Source organism: Poecilia formosa, unplaced genomic scaffold (genome assembly GCF_000485575.1).
Source record: "Poecilia formosa unplaced genomic scaffold, Poecilia_formosa-5.1.2 Scaffold203, whole genome shotgun sequence".
NCBI lineage: Eukaryota > Metazoa > Chordata > Actinopteri > Cyprinodontiformes > Poeciliidae > Poecilia > Poecilia formosa.
The window spans coordinates 142,541-153,232 of record NW_006800142.1 but is presented as its reverse complement, the minus strand read 5'-3'; the positions used below and the strand labels follow the sequence as shown (position 1 = coordinate 153,232).

Genomic DNA, 10,692 nt, shown 5'->3' with positions numbered 1-10,692 from the left:
AGCAGAGACGATTTCTGTAAGATGTTATTATAAAACAGCAGTTTTACAAAGCCTGGCTGGATTAAGGGCCCGGGCAGAACCTTCCTCCTAATCCTAAACCAGACAACAAACCCCACTCCACCCGGCTACCTGGGTGGCTGAGGCAGACCTCCACAATGATTAATCTCCAGAGTCCAGAGGTTCTTTGCCCCGTCATCCCGTAAAAAGAATTACGAGGTTATCCTCTAAATCCAAGGACTTTGGATAATCATCCTAATAAATCTCAATCATGTATAAAACCTGTCAGCATGATGAACTCTAACTGAGGTGGATGACCGTGTATCCAAAGAATTGTTGTCATCGTGCCTTTTTACAAACAATCCAGATTCTGTCAATGATATCGGCATGAAAATAAATTTCTGTTGCGCGTTTTTCTTTTCTTTTCTTTTTTTTTGCTTCGCTCTGTTTGTTTTCTGCTGTGTCCATTTATTAGGATTTCCCTCCCGTCAAAAGGTCATTTTTGGTATATCCCTTAAAATATGGGACGCTTTGTTCAACGCGTTCTGCCCAATCTGCCGCGTCCCATTGACATATTTAAAAGAGCGATCCTTCAGTGATCCTTCAGAGAGGATCAACAAAGCCCAACACAAAGCGCGACTTTTCTATTTGCAAAACAAGTTGAGCAACCAAACATATTTATTTCTGTTGGTTCCCATGGGATTTCATTGCTTTGCTATCTTTTAAAAGTCCATCAAAGCAGAGATCAGCTGCATTTTGAAGGTGTGCCTGTGTGTGTGTGTGTGTGTGTGTGTGTGTGTGTGTGTGTAGTAAAGGCTAATCATAAAAGTAACCATAACAAACCTATCCAACACACACACACACACACCCCGACACACACACATAAAACCTACAAGCTGTTGAGTAACAGCAGTTTTCTTGTCCACACAGAGAAAGCCACAAGTCAACCTGGAGTTGGGTGTGAAGAACCAAACATCAGATTCTGAACTACGTAAGACCCACAGACCGCTGACATCATCGTGATTATCCAGTCACGCGTCAACTTTCTGCACTGCTTTGGAGCAAAGCAACGGGGCGGCAGCCTGGGCCTGGGTCTGGTGGCTTTAGTCCTGTTCTCTTGTGTGCATCTGAATTGAATTAGTTTTCTCTCTCTCTCTATTGTACTTCTAAAAGTTTAAAATCACTAGTGTTTGTGGCTGCAGTGACAGATATGTTACCCCCCTTCAATCAGCTGTGGAAGCTTCTGCCGTCACATGACAGCCAGTCATTATCCATTCAGTTTCGTTTCACCTTCCTTGATTGGCTTTTACTGTGGCGTGCAAAAGTATTCACACCCCCTCAAACTTTTCCACATTTTGTCAGAATTCAAACCTGCATGTAAGTTGGGATTTTATGTGTCATAGATGCTCCTCAGAATGTGTTGACAGTAATTTATGAAAATCAGAAAACTGGCGTAGACTTGTATTCATTCCTCTTATCCTCTGAAGTAAAATTCAGTATGAGCAATTGCCTAGCAATTAGAATAAATCTGAGTCTCTAAATAATTATAACTGCTCTGTGAAGACATGGTGGGGCCTTTAAGGTGGTCAGGGTCGATGGAAAGACGGGTAAAGCTAAAATCGGATCAGCTGAAGAAGAAAACAATCTTGAAAAACACCTAAAGTTTTGAAAATCATGCTGTAACCTAGAAACCTATTGAAGGCTTCCTTGTATGGTAAAGATGAGTGTTCACACTGCAGTCAGAAGGTTCAGGGTTTTATTTCTAGACCCTTAATGTATCAAATTAGCTCTGGGTAAAACACATCCGCCCCACCCTGCCTTCAGTATGCTCCTGTGTCGCTAAAGTGCCAAAGGGTCTTACAGAACTGAAAACTCAAAAGTTATCAGTTGTTTTGTTTCATGTGGATCGTTTGTTCAACCGGTTCCACAATTTGGCAGCATCAAAAAGAATTTCGCGCTTCAGGCAATGAAACTCTCAAAGTTTCATTGCTATGGAGTTATCCTCTCAATAATGTCTTAAAGAAGTGAGGTTAAGATGCATGCACCAAAAACATGTACAACTGTGACTAAAGATAAAAACCTGCCCAGCACAGAGTGTTGATGTGCGAACAGGCGTGTTTTATGCAGACGTAACAGATTTTTTTTTTTAGTTTTAATGCCATAAACTAGTTCTGTTTGTCTGTCAAAGATGTAGATCCATCCCATTCAGGTTAAAGCAGGGCTTACCGTGTCAGTCACTCTACAAACCAATTTATATATAAATAAAAAAAGAAATAATCATGTTTAATCACCGACAGTTTTATTTTATTATTCTGAAGTGGTGTATGCATAACGTCAGTTGCCTTATCTATAAACATAGGAATGCGTAGTTGAGTCAAACTACGCTATGACACGCCAGGGTGTGTCGTAGGTTGGGCCCTTGGATAAGTCAATGACAATGTGAACTATTATAATTATATGTGAAGTAGTTTAAAAGTGAAATTTGTTTCCCACAAGGTATTAAAGCTGAACTGGAGATTTAAATTAAGAGTGAGCGTTCCTCGGCCTTGCATTGTGCAAACGTCTGTCAAGGAGCGGACGAGTGAAAGTCATAAATCGGTGTTTGAACAATCAAGTTTGATGCCCCATTAACTTTTCTCCTCGGCTCCAGAATCAGTGACACATCTTCAGATTCAGAGATTACGAAATGTTCGGTTTGATGCCCGGCATGAGACAACATGCCAAGCAGATCTTGAACCTTGAACCAAATGCTAACTTCGCTGCTGAAACACAACTTAGGAAGATTTTATCACCCGCTGGATAAAGAATAATAACGGTATCGCTGACAATGTTAATGTCAGTGGGGTCGCCGCAGTTATTTTAGTTCATGCTGTCACGTTTGTTCACTTGGGGCAACATCAGCCTCTTACCTGCTCGAAGGTAAGAACATGGCAAGCCAGTGCTATATGCATTGATTTAATTGCACGATACAATTCTCATGCACGAATGTGCTGAATAAGTTTATATTTCAGAAACACATTGCGTGTGTCTCTCTTTTTGCGGTTGCCTTTGAGCTAGATCATAACAATAGCAATGTAGGCCATGGGTTTTCCTTTTGTTTAGTCTTTATGTGAGACATTAGTCACTTCACCCTGTTTGTTATGGCTGGAACGTTATGGATCGCTCCATACATCACCAAGGACTGGGTTGGAAAAATAAAACTACGGTCTTCTTATTTACACTTGCATTTAGACAAAAATAATAAATAAATAAATAAAAATAATTTGTTAAAAAAAAAAACGTCTGAATCTCACTTAATTTACACAAATGAAATACACAGGCATTTTACAAACACAACTATCTCATGAAAAGTGATGCAGAACAGCAGTGTCTAACAGCTCAGATTAGTTTTTTTTTTTTCCTACTGTACATGAAATGCTCAGCGTTTTATTCTCTGCATGGAGCACAGGCCTCTCCCACTTACGAGGAGAGGGGGGGAAAAAAAGAGAAAAGTTTCAGTTGAAGCATTTCCTCCGGACTATAAATACAGAAAGGGAGCGCACATCTGCACAGTGAGGCGTGGTCGCTCGGATCCGACAGGTGGCTCTGGATCTGCTTTTTTCTCCTGCACATCAGCGCGTAAACACACAACTGCAGCAAGATGGTAAAGTGCCCAAAGTGCCAGAAGGAGGTTTACTTCGGTGAGATTTGTGCGCTTTTTTTTGTGTGTGTGTACATTTTCTTCTACTTTTATTAATGTTGCTCACGTTTGTCAACATTTCCTGGTTGGTGAAGAGAAATAGCGGCTTTTTCTGCTCATGTGAGGAAACAGGAAGCTGGGTGCAACACTGACAGGCACATGTTTTAATGCAAAAAAATATGCTTAAAAAGAAGATACAGAGATTAAAGAAAAGTGATGTGTTTATTATGCACCAAATCTGGCATTGTAGTGACCTGATCGCGGCAGCGCTGCATTCGCGCTCAGCATATTAAATTTAGAGCACAAGTCGTTTAAACTGCATTAACTATAAGTTGAAGAATAGAATCATTAGATTATTACTACTGACTAGTTGGCCAGTAGCAACATAAATAACATAAACGTGTTAATTATGTTTTGAGTTACTGGTTTACGTGCCAAAAGGAAACTAAAAAAGCCCATTTTGATACTTTTAGCTTCTACAACCTCATCGTAAAAGTTTAAAAGCTATAAGTGCTCCGCAGCTGCAGGCTAGATTAGATCCTGGATAAAGTTAATTGCTCCCATAATCACCAGAAGTCAGACATGAACCGACATCCACAAGTGCGGGTGACTGTTAAAGGGATAGTTCACCTATTTCTGTAAAAGCGGGTAGGAATGGATATGTGCTGCGTTATTCTTTTACTGTCTTCATTTTGTATAATTTTAGATTTTCTTGACCAAGATGGCTAAGACCAAACGGAACTTCTTTCCTTCAAAAATGTCCTAAAGTTGTCGTCACATTTGCATTTGGTGGTTATTTCGTTACAAAGAAGCCAGTATATGTGAACTCAGAAAACAGAGGCTGGAGGCTGTGCAACACCATTAATCTTCCTGTGTGAACAGAGATTGGGAAGTTCAAAGTGTAGTCATCTGCTCTAAGCAGAGTGATGAATAAGTTTATTCAGTGCTTACAAAGGCTTTGCTTTTTTACTTTTTACACGTTGCCTTCTCCGTACGTTTCACTCAGGACGGCTGTTAGTGGCGTGCCGCCCTCCACCTCCCTTTCCAGTGGGAGTAATTATTATCTTCTGTGTAAATAACCTCCAAATGCAAATGTGATGAGTTGTTCTGCTGGTTTGCTCTTGGTTATTCACTGACTAGCCATTAGCTTCAGCTTTCTGAATCAACTAGTGATTTGTTTTTATCCTAAATCAAGCTACCAGCAGACTTAACACCTTATACAGCACTTTTAACAAAACCTCACTTCCAGGATTCAGAATTGTTTCCTTAAGGATACTTTTGCATTGGAGCACTGTTCAGATATGTTGTAGTTTTCTTAGACGTAAAAGTGTTTGAAATACGGAATAACAGTAAAAAAAAAAAAAAAAAAACAGAGGGAGAGGTGATAAGAATGAAAAATTGCATCTTTTCATGTGTGCAGAGGAATGCCCTGCAGTCTCTAAGGGTGTCTGCACTATGCTCTTTCTCATTACGAGGTTACTTTGAAATCAAAGATCTTTGCTCCATCAGGGCCCCGAATCGTTTCTGCTCTTTGAGCCCCCGTGAGTAATGGCCGGAGCAGAGGAAGCAGGTTTCTGATTTTGTAAACTACACCCTCGTCCTGCGTTTCCCATGAGAAGACCCAGTCAAAGCAAACATTAATCACCCACATACTCCGTTTTTTTTTGTTTTTGTTTTTTTCTTTTGTTGTTTTACCCACGTCTCTGTGCACCAGCAGCTCTGTGATGGTGCGACAGCTGAGTCCAAAGCAGAGCGCAAAGCCCAAAGTCTTTGGACGCTCATGCAGATGAGCAGAGCGTGTGACTGTTGAGCCAGTCCTCCTGCTTCCTGGATAATCTTTTTCCCTCCCAGCCAATGTAATCAAACCAGTTGGCCTCTGGCAGAACAGAACGAGCCATTTAGGTCTTCTTCCAAGATGGATGTTCACCTCAGAAGCGTGGGGAAAAGCAGCGTGAAACAAAGCCTTTCATTTCCTTTTAGAAAACGAGCATATTCATCAATATCCTTAAGCGTCTGAATCGGTTTCCTTTCCCTCAAATAAGCCTCCGCGTGTTTCCCTTCGCGTCCGGCTCGTTCCGTCACACCTTCCATCTTTCTGTCTGCGTCGCTGTTTGTCCAACTTAATGTTGCTGTAGCTCAGATGGAAACAATCAGGCTACCGCCGTCTGCCTGCCTGAGTGATGGAGGTCCAACAACAGCGGAATGCTTTTCTTTTGCTGGAAACGCTACAGACTGCCTGTTGATGGCCAGACCTCAGCCCAGAGCGCAAATGGGAATGGTTTAGGTTTGGTAGAAGGAGTGTTTTTTTTGTGTGTGTGTTTTTTTTGTTTTTTTTTAAAAACCACAATAAGAAAAAAAAAAGCTATCTGGCTCTGCCTTGAGCTCGCACAAGAACAATTTATCTTGGTAAAAGTCATGAAAAGGAAAGTCTTGTTCACCGAACCCCTTGGCAGACGATACTAATGAATGTTCTAAACCAGATCGTTAAAGTAGTTCCATTTCGATATTCATTAAAAGTGAAAAAACTTCTATTTCTCTAAAGGATACCAATTATAACAACATCATATCATGCAAACACCATTTTTACCACCTTCCAAGCACCGGCCATATTGGTGTTGGATGGTGTTTGGATAAGAAACTGATGGTTCTTCTTTACAGGAAGAAGGGAGGTTGGAGGATGTGCATCTCCAACAATCTGTCTGTGTGAAACACGCGCCGAGAAAGAAATGAGCGCTTCCTTTCAGACCTAACTGACTGGTGGAAGAGTCAAGCAAAAAATACACTGCAGAGATTTCAGTCAATGCTGTGTTCTTGGTTATTACCGTGTCTTAATTGTCTGTTGGAACCCATTTAACGCTCTGTTCTCGTGCTCCAAACAGGAAGATCTTTGGGAGCGCACTGCGTCCTTCTCCTGCTTCCTGTATAAACAATCATTTGCTTCTATGAAAATAAGTGCCCAACGGAAACACGAGAATAGTGTCTTTAATAACAATTTGATGAAGCATGGACAACTTCAAGACAGAAGAAGTCGTCTTTGCACCTGGCATGTAGCCGGCTAACTAATCTGGATTAACATCAAGGGAGTTATCCAGTGGAAGGACGATCCTAACATCTTCTTAGTATCCCTTTAAGTCCGTTCACAGTGTTTGCGCTACAAAATGTCACAATGTCGCTCCATTAATCTTTCCCAGCTCTCACTCATGGTGTTTTTACAGGGAGACTTGTGTGTTTGTGTGTCCTGGATGGCTGCCACAAAGCTCCGGGCAGCCGGGAGCGGAGGGGATAATTAGCCTCCAATCTGTCACGCTTCATTTAACCCTCATTATTATCAGGTATAAACACCAAGGTTAGCCTTATCAGGCCTATAACTTGGGCACGATAACAGCCGATTAGAACGGACCCGTTTGTATTTACCGCTTTGGGCCGGGCGTGCCGTTTACCAGACCTACTGGTTTGCTGTTTGAGGTCAAACAGTGATTTGAATGGGTACGAACCTTTGCTCCAAAACCACACCGCATCCAGTCGGGATGTTTTTTTTGTTTTTTTTCTAGACCTGAGCGCCTGACCCAACCCTGGAGACTCTTACACATGTTTCTTCATGACTTACTTGTAATCCGTTGCCACAGTGGGCTATTCTTAGGGCACAAATAATCCACTTCCTGACATGTTTGGAAGCCAGTGGCTTTTGCCTGTTATTGTAATTATTTCCCATTCTTTCATGCATTTGCCACCGGGAATCAGAGGATTTGCTTTCTGGCACGGCAGACCAGAGAAAGCTTAGGCCGGCATGAGATTCCCGCCGTCCTTTTTCGAACATAACTGCAAATATTTCCAAGCAGGCTAATTTGTCTCTGTGAGTACATGCACAGCAATAGGTGGGGGAAGGGGAAGACTGTTGCTTTATGCTCCAAACAGCCGTAGACAGCTTTAATGGAAAATTTTGAACTTTTAAAGCAAGAAAATCTGCGATGACGTTACAAGGCAACCAGACTCATAGCGCAGTCCTCCCATATATTTTATACTTAAATTCCTTGTAGATATTAAGGTGCCACAATTTCACTTTACATTAGATGTTTGCTACAAAGAAATTACACTATGAAAATATATGAACATTTTTTGGGAAGGACTTTGGACAAGCCTTTCATGACTCTGAAATCTTAAATTAAGATTTCGTGACCATCCGAATGGTTTGATTCTACATCCGAATCAAACCATTAGTGCTTCACTTTCAGTAACCTGCCTCTTCGCTTTCTTCATTTCCTGCCCTATGATGGCTCCCTCTCTAACGCACCCTTTGTTAGCATATGCAAATTGTTGGGCTCACTTCCCCTCACGTCATCGTGAGTTTCAAAATTGCGTTTCGGCTCCGTTTCTTCTAAAAACACGAGGCTGCTCTGTCATATCCCTTCGCCTCCCTTCCAGTCCTCCTGGGTGGGTGGAGGTTGGCACAGATCGTCCATAACTGATAAAGTCTTTATCTGTGTTTATGAGGCACAAGGAGGACGGATTCCCTCTGGGACATTCAGTCCTTTTTTTTATTCTATTCCCTCAACCACACCCAGCAGTGTTTCCAAACTAATCTGCAACCAGTGTATCTTTGTGGTTTTAAGCGGACATGGGACTAAAACGACTCCCAGCTCCAGGAGCTCATGTGCCCTGCAGCATGACTCTCTGGCTTACATCTCCTTCCCAGACAACAGTAACTGATCTTTATGGTAAAGGTTGGACTGCTACTGGTGTTAATCATTTGTCCGTTTGTGTGTTTTGCAGCTGAGAGGGTGACGTCACTGGGGAAGGACTGGCACAGGCCATGTCTGAAGTGCGAGAAGTGCAACAAGACACTGTCGGCTGGCTCACATGCAGAGGTAGAACGGCCAAATTACACAACCTTGATAGGGGTGGGGGGGGAAAGTGCTGAATGTTGCAAATAATCGAACTGCTGTTAAATGAACAGGTCAGAGATTGGAGTCTGCCAATTTTCTTTGCTCTATGACCTCTGACTGGGTGGTCAGAAACTGAAAAACATGATTTTTTTATTTGCATATACTAAAATCTGCAACACACTTGGGAGAAAAATGGATTTGGTCAAAGCTGATATCAGCAAGTTAGACCTAAACAAATACCAGAACTCGACTTCAGCCTGTTTGGTGCAAATAGCAAATGAAGCAAGTTTCTGACTCACTTGTTTCCATCTTCTTTGCGTTAGCCTCATCTTTCCATGATAAAAAAAAGACTTTTAACATCTTTTCTCCTCCCACAGCATGAAGGCAAGCCGTACTGTAACAACCCCTGCTACGCTGCAATGTTTGGACCTAAAGGTAAGCCGTGATCTCGTCACTTCCTGAACTCTCGACACAAAACATGTCAATAAAATACATAAATGGTAGGTAGTCTCTGTCAGAAACCTAAGGAGTGCGTTGATTTTAACACCAAGGTTCCATTTTAATTCTACTTTTAAACCTAATTTGCGCGTTTCTTTCGGCATTTCAGGATTCGGACGTGGTGGAGCTGAAAGCCACACCTACAAATAGACAGGTACCGTCTCGATGTTTTTGTTTTGTCACACATTTTCATGTTATTTACATTAGACTAGACTGCAAGCAAATCCATCTTTGCACTTTGGACTGTTTGACCTGAGCTTTTTTTGTTGTTGTTTTTTTTTTTTCACTTCATCTGCAGGGCGAGGCGTCGCAGAGAACAAGCTTTGCGGGAACAAGATTGAAGAAACCAAACCTCTCAGACGATAGCAAACCTCTAAACAAATCATCTGCTTCCAATGCAGGAAATAATTTGAATGCATTTGCTTTTGTTTTTTTGTTTTTAGTTCTACATGTTTTGGACCATTTTCTTTATTTTATCATTTTGTTGTTTAGTTATAGGGACATCGCTCTTTGGCTTCAGCTTGTCTAATTAAACATTTTATGGAATTTGTGTCTTTGATATTCCTTTATTTTGTGGCGGTTTTGTGAGAAACTCATGAGTGTTTTACCACTAGAGCAAAGTTTTACTTTATCAAATAACAAATGTAGTTGAGAAATGTCATAGAAATTACTTTGTCTTCATTTTCTTGAAAACTAGTTTGTCAGAACCTTGAATGGGCAAGACCAGCGCCAGTCGCTTCAGGATTTGTGTAGGAATAGTTAATTAGTCCAGGCTTATATCCTGCCTTTCACGTTTGCTTCAGTTGACCCAAATGTACAACAAACATTGAGAATTTGTTTGTTTTTGTGGAGTTTTAATCACAAAAGAAGCAGGTTCAAGGTTTCAAGAGAACAAAATTACTTTTGAGCTTCCAATCGTCTCTCATAAGACTTGCTAAATTTGGTCATATTGAGTTGAGGCCTGAATCTGGGGATTTCCAGGGAATGCAATTGCAGGCTGTTGTGTTTATAATACTAGCTGCAGTAATTGTACAGTTTAAAAAAACAACAACAAAAACGTCTCTAATTTATGGTAGAATACCGGCAGCTGTAGTTGCCCAAATTTTACCGTATAAATACGGTACAAATACTACCGTGATTACTAATGTTACCGTAACTTGGAGACTTTTTTTTTACAGTGATCTAAACGCTAAGACTAAAGTAAGTCTGTGGTGTTTTAAAATAATAGAAGCTTTATTTTACAATAGCTCTCCCCGAACTTAGCCTGATGTTGTCTCCGCCCTAATTCAGAAGGTTTCCCGTTTCAAATGATTGTCATTCTTTAAAAAATATATATATATACTACTGTATAGAAGAATGAACACATGACGTGAAACAAAGGCCTCAAATAATACTAAGCACTTCTAACGGGGGTGATTTCCCAAAAGGTAAAAGACAAAAAATGACTAAGAAAATCACCGTGCAATGCAACAGAGACTTTAGTGGAACTATCATTTCCAAACTCAGGGTTGATGGTTCCACCTCAGGTGCAAATGGCGTTGAAGTTCAAGGCTGTTCAAGTTGTGGATAAAAAAAAAAATCACATTATTTTGAGTATCTGCGCAGTTCCATCTGTATCTTCCTCTGCTTGTCTTT

The 10,692-nt window shown here is 41.0% G+C and overlaps 1 protein-coding gene across 1 annotated transcript; it reads left to right on the top strand.

Moving 5' to 3' along the window:
• The first annotated feature begins 3,523 nt into the window (after nt 1-3,523).
• crip1 (cysteine-rich protein 1) lies at nt 3,524-9,607 on the top strand. The gene is made up of 5 exons (XM_007567039.2): nt 3,524-3,677; nt 8,447-8,541; nt 8,937-8,994; nt 9,167-9,211; nt 9,356-9,607. Exons 1-4 carry the CDS (start codon nt 3,638-3,640, stop codon nt 9,205-9,207), a joined length of 234 nt encoding a protein of 77 aa, XP_007567101.1. The 5' UTR covers nt 3,524-3,637; the 3' UTR covers nt 9,208-9,211; nt 9,356-9,607.
• Nucleotides 9,608-10,692: the final 1,085 nt, after the last annotated feature.

Coding starts and splice junctions, on each gene's coding strand:
- crip1 (XM_007567039.2), top strand. CDS start 3,638: ATGGTAAAGTGCCCAAAGTGCCAGAAGGAGGTTTACTTCG. Junction 3,678..8,446: donor CCAGAAGGAGGTTTACTTCG/GTGAGATTTGTG, acceptor TGTGTTTTGCAG/CTGAGAGGGTGACGTCACTG. Junction 8,995..9,166: donor TGCAATGTTTGGACCTAAAG/GTAAGCCGTGAT, acceptor TCGGCATTTCAG/GATTCGGACGTGGTGGAGCT.